Raw genomic sequence first — 27275 nt, 5'->3', positions numbered from 1 at the left:
TCAACTGCCAGCACCTGCAAAAAGCTGCAACAGTTACCAAGCGGCCAGGTAACTGCGCAGGCCCCCCCCCCCCCCGAACTATCCCCTAGTTCAAAGACTCTAATTTTTCCCACACTGTCTCCACACTGCTTTAGTTCCCTTCTCTGGCCCTGACTCATACCCCTAAATCCTACTCTAACGTAACGCTAACCCAGTGTCAAAAGACTACTACTCCCATCGTGCCCCGCAGGCCAACATGGCCGACAGGAAGCCCGGTGCCGGGAGACTACCGCTCCCGTCATGCCGCGCGAATGTGGCCAACACAGGCATTTTACGCTTCTCGCTGTGGAATAGCAACGCGCCTCGTTCCCCCGTGCGCCGCCACAGAGCGGAGCTGCCGGATCCTTAACGCTGTCCGGAGTTCCCCAGTACAGTTGTAATCTGATCCCGATTCAGCCGCTACCCGCAGCCATCTCAGCTGCCCCTTCGGCTTCGTTTCTCATGGCCTGTCCACAGCACTCCTGCTGTCTCTCTCGGGTTGCCCAGGACGGTCCCGGGCACGCAGACTCTTGTCTTACTGCCGGACACCCAGCTCCAAGCGCAGACCCACCTCTTCCGCACTTCTCACAAACTCCTCCCCCTCCCCTCCCCAGACTTCCAGTTCACCTCCCCCGCGCAAGCCTGTAGTCGTGACAGGTAGGGCTTGGCAGAAGCTTCGCTGTCCCTGTCTGTCCTCAGCTCGCAGTAACTGCCAGTGGCACAATGCCCCACCTATGGCTTCTACCCAACCCTAAAGAGGAGTAATGCCCTGTAACCGCAGCCCCTTAGAGAAAAAGGAGCCGTTATACTAATGGAGCACCTGTGCTTGTTGGCTGCACCTAGCCATCTTCAGCATCACAGCTGTGGCCCGTGGGTGTGGGGCGGTGGGGTGGGGTGAGCATGGCCATGGCCATGGCCATCAGGCCGTAAGAGATAATTGGGGCCTGCAAGGGCAGCAGAGGTGCACTCAGGTACTTGAGAGCAGCTTGCTGAAAGCTAACTGGAGAGCCCCGGGCTGCTCAGAAAGGAAAGAGTTGTCGTGAGGGGGCCAGAGAGTGAACGAAAGGCTCAGGAGCACCAAAAAGCAATTTATGTGTCTTGGGGCAAAAGGAATGAAAAGAGGACAAATGAAGGGCCTTGGGGCACCGTTACTTCTGAGGTTTGATGATCGCATTTTTAGATGGCAGACTGAGGAAATAACTGATATAAACTGATTGTGATATTTATTGATTACTGAATGCATTATGAGGACTTTGGGAAAGCAAAAAAGAAAATAAGAATTAGCTAGATAAATAATGATATTAATTCATAATTACATGATTATGCAAACTATCCCCTGCAACTATAAAGCTGTTAATTGTTGGCCTTAAATCTAACAAATCACATATATTGCCTGTGGGTTGTCCCAGGGGTCTTCCCCCGCTGTCCCTGTGAACTTGGGATTGACTGATCAGATTTACTATCATCTGTAGGCACCTTGCATTCTTACCATCATAGAGGTGTCCTCTGTTGTTCTTTTACTAGGCCTAGAGAGGCTGCAGGAATGTGCCTGCAGGAACCTTAAGAAATTCAACAAGGACAAATGTGCCCAGGAAGGAGAAAAAAAACCCTCAGAACAATACAGACTGGGAACTCACTGACTGGGGAGCAGCTCTGCAGAAAAGGACTTGAGGGTCCCGGCAGATGGCAGGCCGAACGAGCCATTGCTGTGCCCTGGCAGCAAAAAAGGTCAACGGCATCCTCGGCTGTACTATGAGGAGCACAGTCAGATGTCGAGGGAAGTGATTATCATCTTTATGCAGGACTCATGAGACTACTACGTCCAGAGGTTTTCGAGACCAGACTGGATAAAACCCTGAGATACCTGGTCTGACCTCATAGCTAAACCGGCTTTGAGCAGGAGGTTGGACAAGAATCATAGAAGCAGAGAATGGTTAGGGTGGGAAGGGACCTTAAAGACCATCTAGTTCCAACCCCCCTGCCATAGGCAGGGACACCCTCCTCTAGACCAGCTTGCCCAAAGCCCCATCCGACCTAGCCTTGAACGCTTCCAGGGAGGGGGCGTCCACAGCTTCTCTGAGCCACCTGCTCCGGTGTCTCACCACCCTCACAGGGAAGAATTTCTTCCTAATATCTCATCTAAATCTACCGTCTTTCAGTTTAAAACCATTATCCCTCATCCTATCGCTACATGCCCTTGTAAAAGGTCCCTCTCCAGCTTTTGAGAACAACCTCTGCAAGTCCCTTCTGACCTCAATTGTTCTGTGATCCTATACCTCATATTCCGCGTCTTTCTGGCCCACTGTTGCCATTGCACATCATGTTCTTTACCTGAATGCCTTTCAAATAAGCAATATGTCTCTAATTATTTTTTGACCGCTGGTCCCAGTATAGCCGCATGTATATCAAAATTATGGGCAATCGCAGCCTTACGTGATACTACTGATACGGTTATCTAGGTCTGAATAGCCTTGCTTCCCAAAACTCCCATGTCATTATTCCGCACTCTACTCCGTCCTTGATTCTTCTACCCAGCTATAATCAAGTGCAAGGAGGTTCTTATCTCATGCACTGATATTTCAGATACCAGATCCGTGGAGTATGCCTTGCATTCTTTCAGTATCCCCTAAAAACCCTCCGTCATAAAGTTCCTGTTCTGCTATTGGAACACTGTAGCTGTTACCGCATTAGCTCTGCCCTACTTCCTTGCCGGAATATCCTTGTGCTTCTGTTGGAAGGCTTCTGTAGTCCGTTTCATTGCTCTAACATCGTGCCACCATTTTCAATTATATCTTCCTCAGAATCTCTTTTTACCTCTGTCGTTTACAACCCTTGCGCCTGCACATACTGTGCAGTAAGCGTGCTTTCTCAATGTCTCCTTATCTCCTGAACAAAAGTGTGCTGTCAGCATCTATTCTTTATCGTTCTTCTTACTGATAACTGTTTTTAGTTCCTCCAATAAAAGTAAAATAAACACCTTGTGCCAATGTGGTCTTGAACTTTGGAATGGAAATGCTCTTAAAAACAACAGAAATCTCCTTCCATTTCAGACAAATATAACTATTAAAACAATGTGTAGGATTTCTGCTGACTACCTCCCCCACCCCCTCCATCTCTTCCTGAATCAGAGATGACCTCTGAAAAGGAGCATCCGCTTTGATTTGGTTTGCTTCAGTAATTTACAACAAACCTTTGAACAGTGAGAATCTTGTTTATTTCTGGACACGTGTTTCTATAAAAGGCTTTTCTCGGACAGGCACAAAGGCTATTACAATCTGCCATCCTGAATCATCTGGACAAAATATGAAATTCATTGGCATAGATGTTTCTTTCTTCATTCTCTTCACCCTCGCTGCTCTTTGGAATGCAGGTGAGTGACTTTCAAAAATTTTCCTCCTTTTACCTACAAACTTTTTGACTTCTGAACTTCAGAATACGCGCCTCGGTAAGAAATTACTGATACCATTTGTACAAGCTAAAGCAAAGGCACACAAGCTGGCTTTTACCAGCACAGTGTCGTTTTCAGCCCCTTCCTCTGTAATTTCCAGTAGGACAGTGGATCTTTTCTGGAAGTAAACAGACAATCTGGAGAATGCAGTAAATATTTTTAAAGACACAGAACAACTTTCTAGCTCCCTGTATTGAACACACATTTCTACCTCCATCACAGGCAGGTTTTCTGGTACAGAATGAAGGCTGACTTTTATTTCTGACTCGCTACCGTTCCTGTTCTTTCCTGCCACACGCCCACATATTATCCCAGGATAAAGGAGGAAGGCCAGCAGAGAGAGAAAACCAGAGAGATTTTGCTACCTTTTCCTTTTCTCGATCTCTCCATCCTACCAAAAAAAGCCAATCAGCCCTCCATCTGGAACTGCAAACAATTGCTCTTCAGCCCCATGAGGGGTGACCATAAATTATTTCTTCCTCTCCTAGTCTTGTTCATACATTGTTAACAACCTTTGCGGAGTTAGTGAATCCAGCAGCTTTTGGGACGCAGTAGATTTCTCCTTCCCAATCCACTAGCATCAGATCTGCTGTACTCTCAGATTCAGGAAATTCCTCCTGTCTCAGTCCCACAGATGTGAATACTGCTGTTCCCGTTTGTAGGTCCAACCAGTACAGAGGCTGAGCCTCGATTGCAAAGAAGCAGATACACATACTGCATTAGCACAGGCTAACACAGATCAGTGCTTTTACTGGCATCCGAATAAACACAGACAGCAAGCCCATAAACGTACCCACCACCCGCTTCTGTTCCTCCTCTCCAGCTGATCACAATGGAAGGTCACTTGCAAAAACACAAACACACCTTTTCTCTCCAGATTCACAGCCCCACCACGTTCACAGATACCCTGCATGCTAGCATAGGCTTTAAATTTGCCTATTAGCTGAGCCCAGATCCCAAGTCCCTTACGTGGTCTACAGCTCTGACCTCGGGGTTTTCCAAGTGCGAGTCTCCTTCTACTGACTGGCTAGTTCATCCTGAAGTTCACTTACGATTACAACATGTGCACGCGCACACGCACAAGAGAGCGAGGCGATACAGAAAATAGCAACAGGATTTAATAAAATGGCTATGGTGATCAGGTACAGGGCTCAGTCTGAGAAATGTACTGACCAGCAGCTTGTTCATGTGTGAGCGGCTCATTTTATGTTCCCTCATCTCCATTTTCCCATGCTTGTTCTTCACCATCCACCTTGACCCCTCCCTTTCTTGCTTGTGTCCTCCCAAATAAGCAATCCTCCCCTAATCACTTTTTCATCATTGTTCCCAATTCTGCTACATCCATGTCCAAAGTTAGAATTTCTGATACTTACCTGGGTCATCTCAGCATCGCACGGTATTATTGATATAGTTACCCAAGCAGTGTTGCCCTTGCAAGATTCCACTCCCCAAAAAGTCCTCGGTGCTCTCAGTTGTCTGTGCAGCTTGTCCATCTCACTTAACTCCTCCTTACCTATCAGTGAAATCCAGCTGTTCCTCACAGTGTTACTGTAACGTCTGTCAACTTTTCACTGTTTTATTTGTGTTGAGCAACTTTTCACGTCACGTCCAGTAATTACTCACGGTCTGCTCAGCTAGACCTCAGCCAGACCTAAGCCAAGGGCCTAGTCATCTGTCTGTGTATCTACCCATCTTAGCAGCTACCTTGTTAAGGTTAGACTCAAATAAAATGCACAAAAGAAAGGAACTGCAGTAGCTTTTCATAATCTTATTTTGGAGCACACTTTGATGCTAATGTTAGCTTTCCATTCATCCAAGAGCGCTAGCTTCAGTCTCACTGATTCCCGTGTAGGGTTGACAGTGACGGGACCCCATCCTGGTTTGCTTAAGACCTACTCTCAGAAATAAATACAATTAGTGACATTCACTGAGGGGCTGCTCGGGAGATGTATCTTTCTATTACATGTAAAAATACCTGTGGAGTTGGTGAAATTATGTACTGGCTGGGAGGTAAAGAAGTGCATTGTTCCGTTCAAAATGGAGCAACCTTAATATGCAGGTGATTACAGCCTTCACCTAAATGCATTCCTAAACTAACATAACCAGCCTACTTCATTTATTTACAGTAGTCCTTTAGATCAGGTACTTCTGTACATCTAGAAGAGTTCAATAACATTCCTGACTCTGTTTTTTTTCTTCCTTTAACAAGGAGCTCAAGACTCTTGCTCATACCGATGTGGGGAGCTGCTTGGTACCTGTTCTTGCCAGGTGACGTGCCAGTCCTTGGGGATTTGCTGTCCTGATTATAAAGAATTTTGTCTTCAAATTTCTCCATACTCGGGATCTCTGATGGGAGGCAAAGACTTTTTGATTGAAAATACATCTCTTAATGCCTCTTCTGTGCTAACGTGCAGGTGGGCCATGATTTTATATTCCTCTGCCAAAGGGAGGTGACCCTTTCTAATCTTGCTTTCCAACAATAGGTAATTACCACAAAACAAGACTTGTCTGTAAGGAGTGAAAACTTACTTTGAAAAGTTGCCAGACTCCTGAAACATGCAAAGGTTCTGCTAACCCTCACCCTCAAAGATACATGTTGTCTGTATTTCTACACGGGATCATTTAATTTAGGTCGAGTTGTTGTGCGATGCAATCATTACTCTGCTAGTTCTTCCCTTAACATATCAAACCAGTGACTTTTTTAAAAGAGCTTCCTTTTGGGGCTCTTTGTTGTCGATATTTTTTTAGCATTTCCATTTTGTGAAAAAGAAATTTCCATTTCTTATTCTGAATGAGAAAGCAACAAGAAAGAAATGTAGGTAGGACACCTTATCTTTTTCCTGTAAGACAACGCTGTGCGTCCTAAGCGTGTCAGCCTGTATCACACTTAGGTACATGTGTCACACACGCAATACATACGGTACACTGAATTTTACTGACCTCGATGTCCTGACGTTCTTTCCATAGAAGGTTCTGAGTGAGATTTTTGAGTCCTTCCCATCTGGATAGCAGTAGCAGCACCTGTAAAGGTTTTTAGTTCTTCATCGGGAAAACCTTTACAGGCGTTCATTCTGTAGAACACAACCGTGTACTTTGAATTACCTGCGCAGTCGCATTATCATAACCAATACAAACTTCAGTGCCGACAAGGAAAGATACTACTTCCTGGCAGGCCCCAACTCCCTGCGGTACTTGGAATAGCTATGCAGTCACCATACATCAATCCTGAAGAGTCACGGGTGGGATTATACTTCAGCGCACTGGGCAAGAGCCATAACTGGAAGCAGATGGTTAAATAACAGGCAATGAGTTCTGAGTTAATCTTTGCAACAGAAATTCTAGAAGAGCGTGAAATTACTTTTGTTGTATTCACAGGACTTATGGGCAAAAAACCCCCACAAACCCAGAAATTTGCAGTGCGTGCATATCACGGTCAATGTTAGCCACCCTGTAATCCTATTAATCCTGTATCACCTTTGTCTTCCTGCTGTTCCTTTGTTATTTCTTGCTAATTTATCATGCCCCCCTCCCCCAGTAATTAAATAGTAAATCTAAGGCTGGCAAATTGCTGTGTATTTGTGCAGTGCACAGCAGAATTCACGCTGGTGTAATTAGCGCAAAGTACACGTGAATTTTTCCAGTTTATGTTCACTGCTACAAGCAAAACAGCCACGGGACTTGGGATGATCTACACATGACACAAGGTTACTTAATGAAACACAACTGAGACAATCAGAATTTTCCTTCTCTCAGTGGCGATGCTGAAAAGTATTCTCAACATCAACAGGTTCAAGCAGAAAATCAAAACTAGTGGCTATGTTGCTAAGGATGGAAAAGCCCACTGCATCTCCCCATTGCTGTATGAGACTGGTTTCATCCCTTTTGAAGTTTCTACAGATGATGGGCTGACGTTTCCGTACTCTGGAACTTGGTTATCAGGTTACTTACTTAAATCTACAGTATCCCTCTTCTTTCTATATTCTTGCTCCATGGATGCAAGATCATGTAAGCCTTTCCCTTTTGATCACTTTTCTTCGTCCTTCGCAGGCTGTTTCACCTCAGAAAAGTAATTCTCGTATTATTTCATATTTTGAGAGATGAACTTTCACAGCAATTGAGTTCTGCTATATGGAAGCAGCAGCAGCATTAACTCATAAAAAGTCCTGCTTAAAAATGAGGTTGACCAAAACCGTTCCCATTTTGTAGCTACTTCTGTTGGAAAATAACTGCATTGTGGTGGTCTAATCTAAGGACTACAGACATTAGTAAGGGTTGCATTCTCTCAGCTTCAGCTTACTCTTTTTACATCGTGCATCCTGTTAGAAAACATACACAGGGGAAATACTGCTAAATCTTTAGTAATACAGTGGCACTTTTTCGGGGCTATGCAAAGCAGAAATATCATTAATCCTTTTATTCTATTCTGTAATGCAGTACATCACAGCAAAGTTTCGGATGGAGAAAAATGTACGTTGGTAAATGAGACAAAATGGCAATACTATGGCACTCCCAACACTGATGGAAACTTAACTCTTACCTGGACACACCAGGCACTTGCAACAACCCGCGTCAACATAGAAGTCTGGGGATACCAGGAAACAGGTAAAGCGACGCTTTTCTTATGTGCGCGCAAGCAGTCATCGCATGTGTAACTTATGTGCAGAGCTCTGCACAGCATGCGATCGCTTTCACTGAGGCCTCAAGAAGAGATCTGCAAGTATAAATAACTCATGACAATAATGTCAGTTTTTCCTCTTCATTTACATATGGGTGGAGACATCGAATTTCAATCTTGTGGTAACTGTTCTCTTCCAGTGTCCGAAATTATTTTCTTCCTCTGTGTGACAGGTGACAGTTACTCAGAAAACTGGATGGCCGAATGGAAATATCTTTATACTTTGGCAAGAGAAATCCCCAATGCTGGGAAATTTTCTTTCATTCCTGTACCCGCTAATGGAAATTACAGTACGTGGGACTTTGGAATTCTAAGAATTACACCCAGCAGCTATACTGATGGGCAGAGGCAAGTACATCACAACGTTCATGGTTCACCACCTCCCACAAGCACTTCGATGCCCAGGCAGTCACCCAGTAAGGGCTGCTTTGGAAAAACTCCCCTGCAGTTTTATTGTTGAGCATGATGGGTCTATAGCATGGAGTATACCTTTGGTCGATTTGGGTGAGCTGTCACGGCTGTGTTCCCTCCTAGCCTCTTGCCAACCGCTATCCTACTCCCTGGTGGCCAGCATGAGAAACAGAGGTGGCCTTGACACTGTGTGAATGCTGTTTGGCAATAGCTAAAATGTCGGTGTGTTATCAGCACTGATTTGGTCACATATCTAAAACATGGCACCGTATGGGCTGCTATGAAGAAAATTACTCCACTCCAGCCAAACCCAGTACCCTTGACAAACTGGGACCTGCTGATTTCTTTTGTCACAGCTGTGGAGGAGGTCCTAATTGTGGAACTTTTGTTACTGCAGCCACAGGCCTTCCTCTGCATTTAATTTTTTTTTCTGTTTTGTATGCAGGCCTTTGCATTCCTACAAATTTTATGCCTGCTTTGTTTTATTTCATTGTATATTTCCCCATGATTTTTGGTGACTTACCTCTGTAAGTGCTCCATACGTATTCTGAGCTTGCACAGATGTTCCTTCATAATTCCTCCACACGTCTGCAGTTTTTGATGCTGTTCTGGGTTCGGCTAGGATAGAGTTAATTTTCACCAGAAGCTGGGATGGGACGCAGCCAGGACAGGTGACCCAAACTAGCCAAAGGGAGTATTCCATACCATGTGACATCATGCTCAGTATAAAAGGGGGGCTAGTCGGGGAGGGGCGGTGCAGCTCCAGGGCTCATGGCTCAGAACCGTCTGGCTTTCTGACAGGTCTGAGCGTGAAACTGCATTGTGTCACCAGTTTTGTATATTCTGTTAAGTACTGTTGTTGTTATTTCCCTCTCCCTTTGCTGTCCCCGCAAACTGTCCTTATCTCGACCCACGAGGTTTGGCCTTTGTCTTCCCATTCTCTTTCCCATCCCACCGGGGGAGGGGGGCGGTGAGCAAGCGGCCACTGGTGCTCAGCTGCAGGCTGGGGCTAAACCATGACAGATGTATAGCCCCTGTGAATTTATAAATACCACCTCTTCAGTGTTAGAACGTGTTGCTAATAGATCAGAACCTTTTTTAGCATTTAGGAGACGCTACCCACAGAAGGGTAACCTCTTTCTAGAGGGGTTTTTTATTACACTTCACGTATGATATTTTTTCATGGTTGGAGAGCAGAGTAGCCTTGGAACACTTCAAGGATTCTGGATGGTTTCTCCCCACCTGTTGCCATCAGGCCTGGTATTACTGGGGCACAGCGTTAGGTTTTGTTAGAGGATCCAGACGTTCTTCATTCTGGCCTCAATGGAACGACAGTGTGAAAAGGCATGAATAGAAAACCTGTCTCTAGAAAGATCCATGTAAGCCAGAATCACAAATGCTAAAATGTATTCTGATCATTGCATACTTGCTGCATGCTGTCATGTCGCCTTCTAAATTAGGAAATGTTGGATTCACTGTCACTTTTTGCAGGAAAAAGAAAGAGGTGGCCTTTGTAATGAAATAGCAGCTTGCAAGTTGAAAGACTCCTCGTAGTTATAGTTAGTGATTAAGACACAGCGTTACTGTCAAAACGGTGCTTGTTCAGCTATCAGATCTATTTTTTGGCTCTGTTTTTTTTCCCAGCAACATTCCATCGATCTGGAGCTCAGAGCATGCATTGGCTTGGCACCTTGGGAAAGACTTCAGAAATGACCCAGATGCATGGGCAACTGCAAAATGTATAGAATGGGACAGAAAGGAGGAGAAGCTTCCAAACTTCATGGAAGAAATTATAGATTGCCCTTGCACCTTGGCACAGGCAAGAGCTGACACTGGCAGGTTCCATGTAAGTTATTAATCAATCCCTCTGGCTTATTACGGTTTCAAGTAGAAGCTTAGGGAACGCCATACTCCCCACACACCCCTGTTCCCTCTCTAAAAGTCATTACAAGGAAATGAAACGATGATTTAAATTTGCACAAGTAGCATGTCAAATGGCAGAGGCAGATACAGCTTATTCAGGTAGTATGAATGAAAAAAGTGCCTGTAGGACAGCGGATGGAAATAACCTTCAAACAGGGAATTAAGACAGTAGTTCCAGTGGTAGACAGAAGACACTCAGGGAGGAGCAATAAGCTCTGTGGAGCTGGGAGCAGGGATGATTTCTTCAAGATCCTATGAGATGGCAGTCTGTGTTGTAGGCGATATCCCATGCCAGAAGAAGCAGGCCACATGTCTGCCTAGTATATCATAATTTGCTGCAAACCCTTCCAGCTTCTACTTCAGAGCTCAAGTCCACAGCCATAATCCATTATTTCCTGTCTCCTGCTTCCTTCCTCCTTCTCAGCTTCACTGTTAACAAGGAACTGACAAAAGCTAAGAAATCAATTGCCTTTTAGTCTACACTTTCACTTACAGCACTGATCTGAGGACCAGATAGAGTAACTTCCTCACCTATTGATGATACCAAATGGTGGCAGTGCGTTTATGCATATTAAAAATAAAAATAAAATAAAAGTTAGGTAATTTTGTTACTATTCTTTCCTGGTTATGAAACTCAAAACATGATGTGTATTTTAAGTGATCCCATTAAAAGCACGTGAATACAAAAATAGATCTACTGCTCTGCCTCTGTCTAAGAACATAGGACAAAAGTGAAGTTTAGTCTGGCGTGAACTGTGTTTGTTATGGACTTATAGTTGAATTCCCAACCTAGCTGCACCTGTTCTTCAAGGTCCGTTGCAATAGGCTGCAAAATGCTCAGGTTAGACTAATGTGGTGCTCCAATCACTTCAGTATTAAATTAATTTTTTTTCCTGTCGTTCCGTGCTATTCAATACACAGCCGCAACCAGTTCATTTAGAATTTAAACTTAGGTCAGAAACAAAGGGTGGGGAGAGGACATAAAAATAAAAAGGACAATGGGGAAAAAAAACCCCAGTAAGCGTGAGCATTGATCTTTTTCAGACAGACTATGGCTGTGACATTGAAAAGGGGAGCGTGTGTACTTATCACCCTGGCGCTGTGCATTGTGTACGAGCTGTTCAAGCCAGGTAAAGAAAATTTTTTAAAACTGCATTTGTTTTATGACTTGTTCCGCCCCGGAGATACCAGTGTCACAGAAGTCACTGCGTCCAGGTCTCTGGACTCTCAACTCTCAGGTTCATAGCAACCATTGTTTCCTTCTTATTCCTGTATTGGTCCTCGTTGCTGAGATGAAGTTAAGGCCTTAGATTTAATACACAATTAATTGCACTGTGCTAAACCTTAGGATACCTAAACAAGCGCTAATGTCTAAAAGAGATTTGATTAGGCCTAATTAAGCCTTTCCTGTATTGGTCTATTTAAGTTCAACAAGTTATTCTTTGCGCTCTTTCTATCCGAACAATTTTAAAGAGTGCTATGTTTGTGTAGCTATAAGGCCTACAGAAATTCCTTACTGCCTTGGTTAAAAACCCCTTCCTTCCTATCCCTAATCTGGTTTAATTTATAAGAACAGAGGTAGGCGAGAGGGCAAGTCTAACTGGGAGGTATCATCTCTGGACATCATATAAAGCTCAGCAACCAAAACATTTAGCTATGTCCATAGAAAGGCAATAGGTAACCTCTACATACGAATGGACTTCACGGAGCTGAATGATGACTTTCTTCTTACTGCTTTTCTCAACCAGTCCCCAGTATGCAGCAGGACAGCAGTGTTGCTATGACTCCACAGGGACACAAATCCTCACGCATGACTCCACCGGAGGCAGCACACCTGATCGAGGCCATGACTGGGGTTCACCACCTTTCATGAGGCCTCCCCGGATACCCGGCTTTTCCCATTGGCTTTATGATGTCATCAGCTTCTATTACTGCTGCCTGTGGTCTGACAATTGTCACTTCTATATGAAAAAGCGGCCCTCCAGCGACTGCAGGACGTATCGCCCGCCTCGAGCTGGTAAGGACGTCAGAATTCCATTATGCAGTGCAGCTTTTTCATGCAGTGTTGGCTTTTAGAATATTTGTATATGTATGTATGTCAGTTGACAACGGTGAGAGTATAATGTCCTGTGGAAAATTTCCGAGGAAGGTTTCTATTGATCTATCAGTGGCAAAATTTGTATGTGGTTTTCAATTGTCCTGCAAGATTTTCTGCTGTTGAGTATCTCATTAACCCCTGGAACCTGAATAGCTGAAGTTTAGTAGTGAATGTCCATGACTTTCTATCATCAGTGGGCACTTTCTCAGAAAGAAGACGGTTAGGGATAGTTAATGACAGCTTGGCACTAGCTAGAAAAGCTGTCATGCTGAAAAATGCTACTCTCATCAAATGTGGGATTTTGACCATTGTTCCTGCCCTTCGTTTTTAAGTAGTCCTCAAGTCTTGCCATATCTCTCTTGCTGCCACGTGTCTTGCCTTCTTCTATGCTGCTGGAGTGCTGAGGTGTCTAGCAGGATTGCGCCCTCCCGTAAAGAAGGAAAGTGGAAAGAGGTAGCTGTTTGCTTCAGGCAAAAAGGAGAAAACTGCAGAGGGCGCTGGAGGAGGTAGCTAGGATGTGATGTCACACAACATAAGACCCTCCCAGGACTAGCAATATTGGAGAGTGAAAGTCTTTCCTAATTTCCCCCAACAAATTTCCCTGTCTGGAAGCAACAAAGGAACAGGTGATTTTCTTTTGTGAGTGTTCATTCGCTATGTGCATTTTGGTCTGAAAATCCCAAGTGAATGCGCTAACTGCTGAGGAGAAAAAAAAGGCCCTGTTTCCCTTGGTCTAATGAACCTGCTTTATGGAGGGCACTTTTTCTCTAGGGAAAGACTGACAGAGAAAATGATCCAAAATACTTAGCAATCAAGCAGTTAAGGACCTACCTGTCACATGGATATCCTTAGTCGTTGAGAGTCATACCCCAGATAAGATGACACAACTTCAGGGTTTTTTTGCTGCCACTTCCAGCTACATTTGAAAGCTCCCTGGTGAGCTGCTTGTGGAATAGGCCTGCGTTTGTGTCCAAATCTCTCCATATGTTACATGCGAATCACGCATCTAGCCTGACAGTGAGAATTCTGGTAGGGAGCCTACCAGGTGAGCATTGCTGCCCATAGCAGCCTTTTAAAGTGCAGCCCTAAGTGTTCGCTGATGAAGATGACAGTAACTGGAATGACATTACTCACCATTCCCACAGTACTGTTCAAGGATGTCATGGCTGTTCCTCATGTCACATTTACCGTGGATCAGCCTTGCATTTTTTTCCTTTGTTTAAATGCTGTTCTTTGGATCACCACAATGGGAATTTTTTTTCTCATGAACCTAAGAAGAGGGTTGTGGTTTTTCGCTTGTTCTTATTTCTCTTTTTGCTTTTAAAAACAGCATCTGCTTTTGGGGATCCTCACTTCTTCACATTTGATGGTCTGAACTTCACCTTCAAAGGCCAAGGAGAATACACGTTGGTAGAGTCTGATCTCACAGCCCTAAGAGTGCAAGGGAGAGCACAGCAAGCACACTTTCCCAATGGTAAGTTGGTAAGAGAGGAAGCAGGGATGACAGTAGCTTCTGAGGTTGCTTGATTTGCACTTTACAGCATTCCTCCTGTCTTCTCTAGTCTTCTCTTTTTTTGGCCATTTGTGAAAGGTCAATGTTTTGAAGCTAATCAGAAGGCAGACAAAATGTTCAGGAAAAAAAACCCAACTTCCTACTCAATGATTGTTAGTTTTATTGGGTATGAGTAATAGAAGTATAAGGTTTTCTGTTGTGTTTAAGAGCTCAAGAAAACAATTCTCATTTCTCTCCATGCCCATTCCCATCTAAAAGGAAACATAAGGTCGGTTCTAGGAATCAGTCGACAGCTGTAGCTCCCAGATGATGCATTTTGATAGTATTGTAGCTGAAAATTAATATAAAGCAGGTAAGTGTATGCCCTATTTTCTTTCCGTGTTAGGTGTATATGCATGCATGTGTTGACAGAGCAAAAATGTCCCGGAAGGACATGAGAAAACATACTTTGGATGGGGAAAAAATTATTTCTGAGCATCTCAAGCTAGCAGAAAAGTACAGCATGTCCGGTGAGAAGTTGGTTAAGGGGGTCGGTTTTTTATTCAAAGGGCCTGATCGTCATGGTCTTTTGGCTTGTTTGTAAAATGAAACCTGGGGCACAAGAACCTTTCTGGAGGTACCTGCGGCTTTCATCATTTGAATGGGCAGATTGCAAACCAGTCTGTAAGAAGGAGATTACCATATACCTGCATTTTAAAATGAGGGAAAAATAGAGTATGAAACAGCAGAATGGGATCATGCTTCTCATGACAACCTGAAAAGCCTTATGTTAGATTTATGCTTTTCCTGTATCTAGTGCTACTTTACGGTGTGTAAAATAGCAAGCTCGCCTCAGGAAAGAATATTGCAGCTGGCCTCAGGGATGCACTTCAAGGATTTAGTACTTCTCGTAGAATTATAAGGATTGACTAAAATTTGTGCGTTTCAGCAGCCATATAGACATGAATGCTTATATTGAATATCACGTTGGATAGGATGGAGATTATCAAGGAAATATTTTGCAGCTGATAGATTTTACTGTATTTGTGGTAGAAGTGGCATGAGTCACTGTTCATTCTGAAGATCAGTTTCTTAAATTTTTGTTCACTCTGTTTCCTTTTTCTGTCATGCCCTCCCTGATACTATCTTCGATTTTCCCAGGCCTTACTCACAGAACTGAATATGCAAGAAGAAGATCAACTGATCTTCTTATATAGCTCAGCCACTGCCATTGGGATGAAGAATTTAGAATTTCCAGGCTTTTTTAGCATTAAACATTCTGCTTTCAATATACTATACTGGTAGGAGACTTATACTGTGGGTTTCTATGTGACTTACATGCTTAGCAATTCCCTGAAATATAAATAATCATATTTAATTATTTTTAGGAAATATCGGGGGGGGGGGGGGGAAGGGTTGCCTGTATCATAACCTTCCACATTTACTTTGTATCATGCTGGGTATTTTGGGGGGTTGTTTTTTTATTTGGAAGGAACTGGGGCTCAGGTGACAGGCTTGTCTGCAGTGGCCATGCAGGAGAACAACTCTGATGTGATCGAAGTACGCTACTCAGAGAATTTGAATCTGGAGGTCCTGTTGAACCAGAGGGTCATCAGCTTCTCTGAGCAAAGTTGGATGGACCTCAAAGGTTAGTTACAAATATCAGCCTTGTAAGATGTTATATTCCAATGGAGCCCGTGTATAGCTAAAAAATATCTCTAGTTGAATGGTTTTGACTCCCTTTTCAGTGTCCTTTTGCAAAACAGGCTGCAGGTCACTTCAAAAGTTATGTGAGTGAAACAAAGGACAGGCGATGTCCCAGCTCATTAGAATTTATTTTATTATTACATAACTTTCTTCAGATCAGTTTCTGCCAGATTGAGGCAGAATCAGTGGCAGTGCACAGTTGGCACGGGCCTTGGTGAAAGAAATAAAATTGAGAGCATGGGGGAGAAAGCCCTTTCCATTCAATTTGCCTACCTGGCTGTGTCTTTATACTAGCCCAGTGCATGGATTCCTCTGGCCTTTGAGACTGATGACAGCTACAATATGGGCAGGAATATAGCCACTAGAATTATGGGCTACGCATCTCTTTCCAAATAGCCACAGATCAAGCACGCTACAGAGAAGCACATCGTGGCTATCTGCGTTCCCATGGAGAGGTGTAGCAAGGAGTCGTGGTTCAGGTGAGCACATCAGAATCTGCAGCCTTCCTGCTTCTCGTTAGCATTACTGCCAGTTAGCCTAGCTGTAACTGGAAGCACCTATGCTGTGTCCAGGAAGAGGCAGTCATCTGATCTGCCAGTAGGCTGGACTGTGGCACGTTCTCCTCTCACAGAATGTCCAAATAACAGAAATGACAACCTTTTCCAACACCTGGTGCTTGCCTGAACTTTCTGGGATGCGAGGGGAGTATGAAGGGATTGCATGCAGTCCTGGCAATGACAGTGAAGTATTTTAACAGGTGGCTTCAATGCCCACATCGTCTATGTCCTCTTTCAGTGACTTGTAGAGCAATGGTTTTCCTTCTCCTCCCGTGGAGGGTGAACGGAATTAAAAACTCCTTGTTCCACATTCTGCTTTGAACTTACTGCATCTAATGCAATGAAACCTACCAAGCAAAGTGAAATGTAGTAAAGTATAACCAAAATATATACTAAAATATAACTAAATTTCACGTTCACCTATCAGGAACTCTCTTGATCAGTCAGATGTTATTCCTCTATTCTCCTACTGAAAAGACTATGAAAAGTTGACTTTTTTTCCTCCAGGGGTGTGATCATTTGATTAGTCTTTATAATAATTTGACAAATACCCTAAACATTACTAGATTTTTAACAGTAAGCCTCCTATTCAGCAGAGGAAGTTTTCTGTGGCTAGCAATTTGTATTTCTCAAATGGCTGGAAAATATAATGAAGACCAGAGGGAAGGCTACATTGACAAGGAGCTGCAGAGGCAGAGAGAGGTGGGAAGGAAAAAAAACCGGAAGGGACAGTGATGGGGCTTGGAGAAGAAGCCATATTAGGGAGGTCTTGACAAGACAATCAAGAAGCAGAGGAAACCTGTGACCACTGAGAGCAGTGCTTCCAACTCACAGCCACTCTCTGATGTAATCATCTCATATCGTAAAGCGTCTGCTCTGGGACACTGGCAGAAGGCAGTGCAGCTTACGTCAACTGTGGACCTTTTTTTTGCTACTACTCTGTAGTAGTCATCTTACCGCAGTTGTACGTATGAAGGTGTGGCCTCCCTTTAAATGTTTCTCGGAATGTAGTCCAGAGTAGAAGGGAGGAAAAGCTTTATGAAAAATGGTTAGAACTGATGACACAACAATCTGTTCACTATGGATGATTAGCCATTTTGTCCTCTCTCTCTCATTGTTATAGGTCTCTTTCTCCATTCTACAGTTGATCAGAACATCACAGTGATGTTCTCTTCTGGGTCTGGAGTGGAAATAAGGGGAAGCGGAGGATTTCTGACCCTGACTGTTCTGCTCCCTGAGAAGTTTATGAATCACACGCAGGGTCTCTTTGGGGTAATGAACGGCAATACAGAGGATGACTATACTTTCAAGAATAAAACCACCATGTCAGTTCATGCGAGTCCCCAGCAGTTGTTTGAGTTTGGAGCTAACTGTAAGTAAATTTCTCTGGTCTATTATTACATTTTCTTTACAAATTCAAACCAGCTTGTGATTTACAGACTAGCAAATGAAGTCTGTGGTAAGCAACCTAAACTGGGGGAAGAGAAGGGAGTAAGGGAAGTATGCCCTCCTCTACCCTGGTGGGTAAGGACCTGAAACGTGATGCAAAATATCCTCTGGCTACCAGTTGATCTCTATATCAAGCACAGTGTGGCCATACTCCAGGATTCAGAGCATAGTCTCTCTGCTCCTACTTCAGGAAGTTTCTGATTTAGCAGAGGGAAACCAAAAAGCAGGGCCATGGCAGATGTGATAAATTTAGGGACATGCCGGATCAGGATTTCTGTTGTTTGCAATGTTTGGTTTAGCTAGCTCTGTCTGAGGTACTTCTTTATCACCATTTTGTCAGCAGGCATCTAAAACCATCTTTATGTAAAATCATAGCTACACAGTTATTTGGATCTAATTTTAAGTAATTGATCAAACAGCATGTTAACTAACTTTAGTGCTAAGTTAAGATGAAAAGGAAAATAATCTTGAGTGGAAGGAAGCTGCAGGGCTCCGTAGATCTCTTCCAGCTCTAGCTACATTTACACTTGGATTAGTAGCAGAAGGTGGTATAGGTCTGTAGGCAATGTTACATATGAATCTCTCTCTTTCTTTCTCCGTCTCTCAAGGGGCTGTTGAAAATGGAACTTCTCTTTTTACTTATGACACAGAGTTCTTACTGAACAATTTCTTCTATGGGGAAAAGCACAATGCTTCCTTTCTGCCTGTGTTCTTTCCTTATGAAGACCCTGCTGATCCCCTGGTGAAAGAGATGGTCATCTTGTGTGACTCTGACCCGTTCTGCAGATTCGATGTCCTGACAACAAGAAGCCTTCAAGTGGGAAGTTCCACAAGACTATCTCATCAGAAACACAAGCTGCTCGTAGAACATCTAGAGCCAGGTGATACAACATTCCACAAAGCATCCATCACTACTGTTCTTTCTGCAGGGCATCTAAATAGTTAAGATTGTTCAAGGAGGCTTTGCCCAACTGTAGGTTTGCGCATCTGTAAACACTCTTATCGGGAGGAATTGTCCTTGTACCAGAAAAGCTCTGCACTGGTAGGATACTTAGACAAACACCAAATAATTTCTTTCCATTTCTTCCACTACTACACCACTGTGTAGAACCCTTATCTTCATTTTCTGTGCCTTCACCTGTCTTACTCAGACTTAGAAATAAAAAAATAAAATAAAAAATCAGAGAGTATTGTCTTTCAGTTAGCCTAAAAATCTTTGTCTTTCCATGAATTGCTACTAAAATGCCCTTTGAATCATTGTGATGGAGATTTGCTAGTCCGAATCCAAAATACTTTAACCAGATATGTCTCTTTTACTAGTGATCTCTTGCGGCTGGCTGGATCATCCAACCAATGGAAGAAAGAATGGAACTAACTACCTGCTGGGTTCAACCATCAGTTTCATCTGCAATCAGGGCTATGAACTCACTGGGTCAAAGGAAAGAATTTGCCAAGTGACGGGGGCCTGGTCTGGAGACACTCCCAGTTGCGTCCCAAGAACAGGTCTGTTTCCCTTTAAATGTTACAAATTGACATTAAAAAATCATTATCACGGAGAAGGTAATCTCAGTATATGATGATGGCCCTTGACAAAAGCAACTTCTCTTACTTGGGAAGACATTGGACATGAGATCCCTGGGTTTCTAGGAACAGTTATATTCAAATCTAAGTAACAGGTGGTTTACAGTGGGTTTATTTATTTATTTATTTTGTGTGTCTACTCTTTCTAAGAGTTTAGGGCTACATGCTTCCCTTTCTCTAGGTTTGGCTGAAAGGAACTGGTAGGCATGCTTCTTGAGTGGACGACCTAAAATAAATTTCAAACTCAGCCTTAGAAAACCAGGACAGCATAGTACTTTTAGCTAAAAATTATTCTGTAATGGAAAAACACAAAGGCTACAAAAAGAATCCTTATTTACAGCTTTATTTTCATGTAATTTTCTTAAGTAAATGTAATGTTCTTTTAGCACGTTTATATAATCTATGCATATACATAGAGAACTAGAGCTTACTGAAATCCTTTAGTATCCACATAATTTAAGCTATTTTTCAAGTATAAATGATGGCACAACCCCCAACATTTCAACCATTTATTGTCATCATTCTGTCATCACTCATACAGTTTCAACTTTCTTTGCAACTAACTGGAGCAAACGTGTGTCCAGTCTGAGCAATCTGAGGGGTGGGTTATGAAGTCACACATTATAAAATGAGTGCCTGAAGAGAAACTTTGCAGAAAAGCACCTGGAGGCCCTGTGGACACCTATTTGAACACAAACCAGCGGTGTGCCCTTGTGGCAAAGAAGGTTCATGGTGTCCCAGGCTGCATTAGGCAAAGTATTGCCAGCAGGTCAAGGGAGGTGATCCTTCCTCTCTGCTCAGCACTGATGAGGCCACACCTGCAGTATTATGTCTAGTGCTGTGTTCCTCTGCACAAGAGAGATGTGAGCATGCTGGAGAGAGTCCAGCGAAGGGCCAGGAAGATGATTAGGGGACTGGTGCATCCCTCTTATGAGGAAAGGCTGAGAGCGCTGGGATTGTTCAGCCTGGAGAAGAGAAGGCTCTGGGGGAAGGGCAGGGAGGATCTTATCAATGTGTACAAATACCTGCAGAGAGGTGCGAAGAAGATGGAGTCAGGCTCTTTCTACTGGTGCCAAGGGACCAGAGGCAGTGGGCGCAAACTGAAACACAGGAGATTCCCCCTGAACATCAGGAAACAGTTTTTCACTGTGAGCGTGACCGGCACTGGCACAGGTTGCCCAGGGAGGTGGTGGAGTCTCTCTCCCTGGACATCCTCAAAAGCCATCAGGACGCAGTCCTGGGCAACTGACTCTGGGTAGCCCTGCTGAACAGGGAGATTGGAGAAGATGATCTGCAGAGGTCCCTTCCCACCTCAGCTGTTCTGCGATTCTGTGATTCGAGAGCAGACACACCCCACAATTGCTGAAGGGTTCCACTTTTTTGTTCTAAAGGATTATGTTATCTCAAAATGTAATGTATTATTCTATAGCAGTAAAATCATTGTGAATGATGTAATACTATTTAGTATAAATAACATAAATTTATTACCCCTCTTGCATTGCTACTATTAGATTATCAATGAGCCTGGGATTGTTGGATTTAGTAGTGGTTAGGCTGTCTCTACGATTTACAGGAAACTGCCCAATTATTGTCTAACAGTTTCAACTTTGTTTTATTCATACGCCACGTACACTCCAAATGTCCTCAAGATGGCAATGTTTCAAAGCACCAGTGTGATGCAAGGCCACATGGCATGTTGAAGCACTTTTAATGCTGAGCTAATTGTTCCCGAAAGTACTCATAAAATAATTCATATCAACAGATTCTCCATTCTGAGCACCTTCCAAAGAAATGTAGAAAGAGCACAACAGATCAGCAATGAATTCTTGGCCAGCTGACACATTTCATCAGCCTCTGCAGGCCTGCACCAATTGCTTGTTCATTTCCAAAGCAGTTCTGCACGTTTAGTGATATTTGTGAGATGAACCGCAGCGAGTTTGGGCAGAAAACTGCGGACTTTAGCATAAAAAATAATTATTGAACATTTGCACATACAAAACAGGGAGTGTTGCTTAAATTTAAATAGGTGAGCGAACATTTAAGGAGTGTTTTCTTGGACCAGCCATTGTTAGTAATCAACACAGAACTGATTGTGTTCACAGGGGCCAATCTCAGTAGTGATGCTATTTTAGAAAGAGTGAAACTAGAGGTATTTCAGAACATTTTTGTTTAACACGATAGGCCAGAGCATATGGAGTACTTTAGTTAACTATTGAAAATAGGAAAGATTCAGAAGTTCAGCAGATAATTTAGCATGCTTCGTAGTTCACAGTAATAATAGATCGTTTGTCAAAAGTCTGAGAAGAATGAAATCTTTACAAAGTAAGGCCAGATCTTAAAAAGCTAGTGGCAAAACATTTTGCCAAGCTGAAAGCTAAGAACATTTTTCCATTGCTGCCATCAACCGCATACATACTGGATAGGAGCCAGTCAGTCTCAATAAGCAAACTGGATGCTGACATTTACACTACAGAAAGGGGGGCAAAAAGCCAGCCCTGAGGGATTGGAGGGAAGGAGTTGGAAGATACGCACGGATTAACTGCATTCAGAATGATGGAGACATGCCGCAGCATTATGGATAAGCAAACAAAAACCGTAATGTTTTCCAGCACATGGTTTCCTGAAAGATGACAAAGAACAACAAGGTGTGAAAGAATTTTATTGATCTGATTGTAACAAAAACCTTCCTTACTATTCGATATTTGGGGTTGTAGTTCATTTGTAATGTAAGCCAAATAATGCTGATTTTTTTTTTTATTAGCCTCAGGAAGTTGGAGTACGGCAATGCTGCCCATAACAGCAGGATACTGACAATACTGACAACTGACTGAGACAATATAAAATACAAATTGCATACACAATTCTTCTTTTTTTTTTTTTACTGCTGTGCCCTAATAATGGCATTCATATCTAGCCTTCTTCCTCCTTTTGCACCATAAGATATGCTGCTGGATATCAGTCTGTGTCTGAGAAGGGTATTTTATTGATAGGTCCAAGTTTCTCCAGAGAAGATAGGCAAAAAGTCCCTCTCACTTATGTCTAAACCTCTAGTATTTTTATAGCACGGACAGCTAGTACTTGCTTTCCACTAAATACATTTCCGTCTCTGGTCTAAGACACAGTTGAAATCCGGTGCCAGTTTTCCGCGCATTGATTCTGAATTCAGCATACGTACAAAAAGGGTCTTCATGTTGTCAAAATCTGTTGTTACTGAGATCAGGTTTCTTTACTCTTTTCCTCTTTACCCAGCAGCATGCTGCTGTTTCACCAACATCCATTTTATCAAGCCCTGTGATAGAGGGACTTCTTGATGCCAGGAAAATGCTGACAAAATTAATGGACAGCATTTCCAAATTTCTGGGCGCCTGAATGGGTGACCACTGACCTAGCCACTGTGATTAGTGGTCACATTTTTACTTCCAGCATGAGCTGTTAAAACACACTTTTTCAAATGATTTCTTTCATGCTAGTCAAGAACACAGGGCCCAGCCCTCTATTAGTCTCAGCTTCCAGGAGTACTTCTTTACAGTGCTGTGCCCATCACACTCGCTGCAATTTTGTGACACATCATATCCAAGCTCTGTATTGCAAATCACCAAGGGTTTTTATTTGCTGCTTGCTTCTGTTTTTCAAAAGCTGGAACAGTTAAAATAAAGGCATGAGGACTATAAAAACTGTATAGGAAGAGATGGAAACAAGAAAATTCAATGCTATTTATTTTGAAAAATCCATTTCTGTATTTGAAATTTCAAATACAAATTATGCGCTTGGGCTTGCATATTGTTACTTTTGAGTTTTGCTTCCTTGAATTAAAGTTTCCATGGAAATCCTCTGCTAATAATTATTTTGCTATGCTTCTAATTACAATCCCACTGCAAGTCTTGCCAGTACCACAGCAACCTCCCTTCACAGAGTATCACACAGACGAAGAAAAAGAAACCATCCAGCCAAAGTAAAAAGGAGAATCTAGTAAAATCAGAAGTAAAATGCAGCTAAAAATTATAAAATCTTAGCAATATATACATATAGTCTGTTTGTGACAGACAATAATTTGGTGGTGTTAAGTGCAATCTGGTTTTGTCTGTCTTTTTTCTACACACCCCCACATCCCCTTCTCAGGTCTAGGTTTCATTTTCCAGGCACAGGCTCTGTGTAAATACATATCTTTTTAGAAGTTTGTCAGAAATCTTGTTAGTCTTCTGTGCTTTTTTTCAGATGAGGATGCAAAAAAAACATTAGGGCTTCTTACTATGGAATTGTCTGTCTATCGTTTCCAGGAGACTGGCTGCAAAACATACTAAAATCAAGAAATCTAACATGAGATTATAAATTAAACACAAAGATTTCACAACAGAGGCAAATCACCACTGGGCCAAACTACCGAGGCCAATGGTGGGTGCTCACTGCTTGGCAAAGACAGGGTACCTGCCTGTAAGGTGTGTGTAAGCCCGACAGAAGTTTTTGAGCCTTGTACAGGAGTTGCTGGATGAAGGACCAATGCTGGTGAAATGGTTTATGTATCACACTTCTTTCTTTAAACTTCGGTATAAACCAAATTAGAAACCAAATTATCTGTTCTAGGATCACGGAAGCGTCTGTTACATTGCTCTGCCATCACCGTGTGTTAGGCTGTAGTTTGGGCAGTTCTTCCTGCAGGCGTGACAAAGCGATGGAAGAAAAGACTGGCAATAACGCAGCCCAGATGCACCACTGCTCATCTATCTCTAAATAGGCCATGTGTTCCCTGATACATGCATATAGTGCTATCACTAGGTGCAGAAAAAGGGCAGAGCATTGAATCTACTTTGACCTTAGGACACGACAGTGTCTCAGAGCCAAGGAACTACACTTCTGTTTGACACTCTGACACTGAACCTGGGACAAAGATTGCTCACACTGGCACTTGCAGTTTTTCAGCAGTGCTACTCCAGCAGGTATTTTCCTTAAAATACAAAAATCAAGAAGCATTGTTTCTCCCAGACAGTTCACTCCAGATCCTGCATCTCCTAAACTTTTACCAGTCCTCTTAGGTGTCATGAAAAATTTACCTGAGTGGTATCTTTAGCTTCCGTTGCTCACTGTAGCCATACAGCATCCTGCTAGCACTGTCCTACATCAGTAGGAAAGTGACAGAACTGCTAACCTGCAACTCTTTAGTAGAATAAGAAAGTAAGAGGAGATTTGTCATTCAAAATGGTTTCATATCTGGTCTCTTTCTTTCATGTGTCGTCATTATGCAGTTGCGGAATTAAATTGACACTTTTAGCGTGTTCATGCTGTCTGATGCAGTTCACCGTACCCACATCAGAAGAGTTGCTCTCTTTTACATAGAGCATTAAGCAGCAGAGGCAGTTTCAAAATTTTAATGCCAACACAGGGGCAATATTTAAAGCAATCAAACTGAAATGAAAATTGACAGTTGTTGGGATTGCCAGTTCTACATAAATATGGTACATTCATGATGTTAACGACATATTAAATTAACCACTAGCCATCCTTTCCTTGTGTTAGAACAGCTTTTGCAGCCATCTAGCCTAATTGTTAAATGTAGGAATTATGGGAGCTCCTACTCTTTACCAGTTTGTTCCACAAATACGAAGAACACTAAAATTAACGCTATATGTACAATTTAAAAAATTGTCACGTGACTACATTCAAACAGATATGAAGAAATATATCAATGTCATCTTGTTTTGTTGTGGTTGATCTCTGTGTTTCAGATATCAAACAAGTAATTCTTCTTGGCTGCGTACTTGGAATAGTTGGTCTTGCAGTCCTGGCACGTCTGACTTTCTTATGTAGAAAGGAGAGGTAAGACTCAAATGAACTGAAAACACAAATGAACCTGCTAAAAAAATGACCTTTTTAATCATTTTTCTCAATGACAAAGAAATCAAACATGATAAACTATCTTTTATGAAAAACATCAAATCTGAATAGTCCTTGTGTCCTGCTGGAAGACTATGAAGCAAAGTTGGAATTGTATTACCAGGACATGCAAATGTGATTGATTGAGAAGGATCAGAACTTTTTCATCACAATAATTTATTTGTGAAGTTACAAAGCTACCTGATTAAAATCACAGTATTTAAAATAAAAATTGTGGGAAATCAACATACCAAGGTGCTCAGTAAATTGGTTTATACTTTTTCTTCTCAGTTAGTTGTGAGGGTTGCTAGGTAGACACAAATGTATCTATTAATATTTTGGTGATATGTTTCGCACAGAAAAAAAAAAAAAAAGCCAATATAAGGTCCAGAATTTACCACTGATTCCCGAGTTCCCTACTCACTCAGACTTTTCTCCTCTTTCTTGTATTCAAAAACCAACCAACATTTGCCCAGTTTCTCCTTTTGCTCCTGTAATTTAGACCATGGTATTAGAAAACAGAAATTGACTGTTGCACAGGGATAACAGCAAACCTTCAATATTCTCTAATTTCATCAAATTTTGCTCAAATAGAAGGAGTGCTTCAGTCACTACTTTTGGCAATTTAAATATTTTGAATCTTCAGTAGTGTATGGCAGGGGAGGGATATTGTTCCTTGGGGGAGGTATGCACTGGAATTACGCAGAACTGGTACTTTAAAAATTGGTGCAACGTTAATATTCTACCTAATCCAATATTCTTCTCCCCTTGATCTAAGCAATGTCATTATGGTAACAGTCACCTCTAGCCTTTATTTGTTTAAAACTTCTTCTTTGTCTTTTCTTCCAAAGACACAAAGGCAACCAGAAACTTGTTTCAGAGGTTCCAGTTGTATCTGAACATGACACAGTGGAATTCCAGAGGAGTTTTTAATGAAATACAGAAAAAGCATAACAGAGGATTAAATTATCCACAGCAACAAAGATAGACTTTCCAAACGCAAACAACGGTTTCATATACTATGCTATCATTTGATTTCTGCTTTCAATATAATGAGTGTTGAATCGTATGGGAAATGCTAACCAACTTCCTGGGATTAGATCATGGCAGGTTTAGCCTACTATCGCTCTCAAAGTTTTGGGCATTAGTTTCTTCTAACAGTCACATCTCTGCCAGCAGAACCAGAGTTCTGACAAAATCAAAAGACTTCATGATTGTTCTGCACTTTTCTTCTTTTACTTGAAAGCTAGTAAAATGAAAAGAATCCTAGCCTACTATGCTAGCCATTGTTAGAGAAATAATGGCCCCTCTGGGGCCACGTAAGGCTGATTTAGAGAGATGTGAAAGTGGATGCAGTCAGATGGACTATTGGCAAGTTGGGTTGAATTTACAAATTGTTGGGGTTTTTTTTCAGTAGGGAGGGAGATATATTGAGGATATTTAAACATTGCATTCTTACATTTTGGTGAGTCTCTGAATGCAGACTCAAAGTGGCATTTTTGTTTCAGTTCTGACCTAATTGTAAAAGGATACAACTCAGGAGGGGGGGAAGAGGGGAAAGTACTCAGAAAATGAAACCTTTCCTTCCAGGCTAACTTATAATGATTTTTTAAAAATCCATCTTTATTCAACTGTCCAATTAGAGTCCATCTTCAAAAGAAGAAAATCTGTTACCTGCACTGGAAATGTTTTGCTAAACTTGCAGTGTTTTCCTTGAATAACTGCAACATGCATACTGTTTCTTTTTTAATATCTAACTGTATTACAGTGTGTTTCATTATTTTCATTAAAAAGTGATTTCTGAATTACTACCTTGTACAGAATCCTTTTACCCCCCCCCAAAAAAAAAAAAATCACCATTTGTTTTTGCGTACATCCCAAACGGTTTGTGAAATCAGTTCTGTATTGTGCAAGTCTTTTCGATAGCGCAAGAATTACTAACTTTTGCAGGTGGTTTGGTCTGGTTTTCTAAGGTCTTTAATTCATAAACTACAGGAAAATCATGGTGGTTTCAAAAAGCAAGGACAAACTATGTACCAAATGTACGG

The 27275-nt window shown here is 42.3% G+C and overlaps 1 protein-coding gene across 1 annotated transcript; it reads left to right on the top strand.

Moving 5' to 3' along the window:
* The first annotated feature begins 653 nt into the window (after positions 1-653).
* Positions 654-27032, top strand: SUSD2 (sushi domain containing 2). The gene is made up of 16 exons (XM_054844786.1): positions 654-675; positions 3275-3388; positions 5676-5880; positions 7254-7405; positions 7901-8068; positions 8315-8489; positions 10197-10398; positions 11520-11605; positions 12224-12492; positions 13904-14047; positions 15558-15713; positions 17453-17701; positions 18387-18659; positions 19099-19281; positions 25080-25170; positions 26079-27032. Exons 2-16 carry the CDS (start codon positions 3322-3324, stop codon positions 26158-26160), a joined length of 2502 nt encoding a protein of 833 aa, XP_054700761.1. The 5' UTR covers positions 654-675; positions 3275-3321; the 3' UTR covers positions 26161-27032.
* Positions 27033-27275: the final 243 nt, after the last annotated feature.

The sequence above is a fragment of the Grus americana genome, chromosome 16 (assembly GCF_028858705.1).
Source record: "Grus americana isolate bGruAme1 chromosome 16, bGruAme1.mat, whole genome shotgun sequence".
Classification (NCBI taxonomy): domain Eukaryota; kingdom Metazoa; phylum Chordata; class Aves; order Gruiformes; family Gruidae; genus Grus; species Grus americana.
The sequence above is the reverse complement of the archived record's forward strand: the minus strand, read 5'-3'. Positions and strand labels throughout refer to the sequence as shown.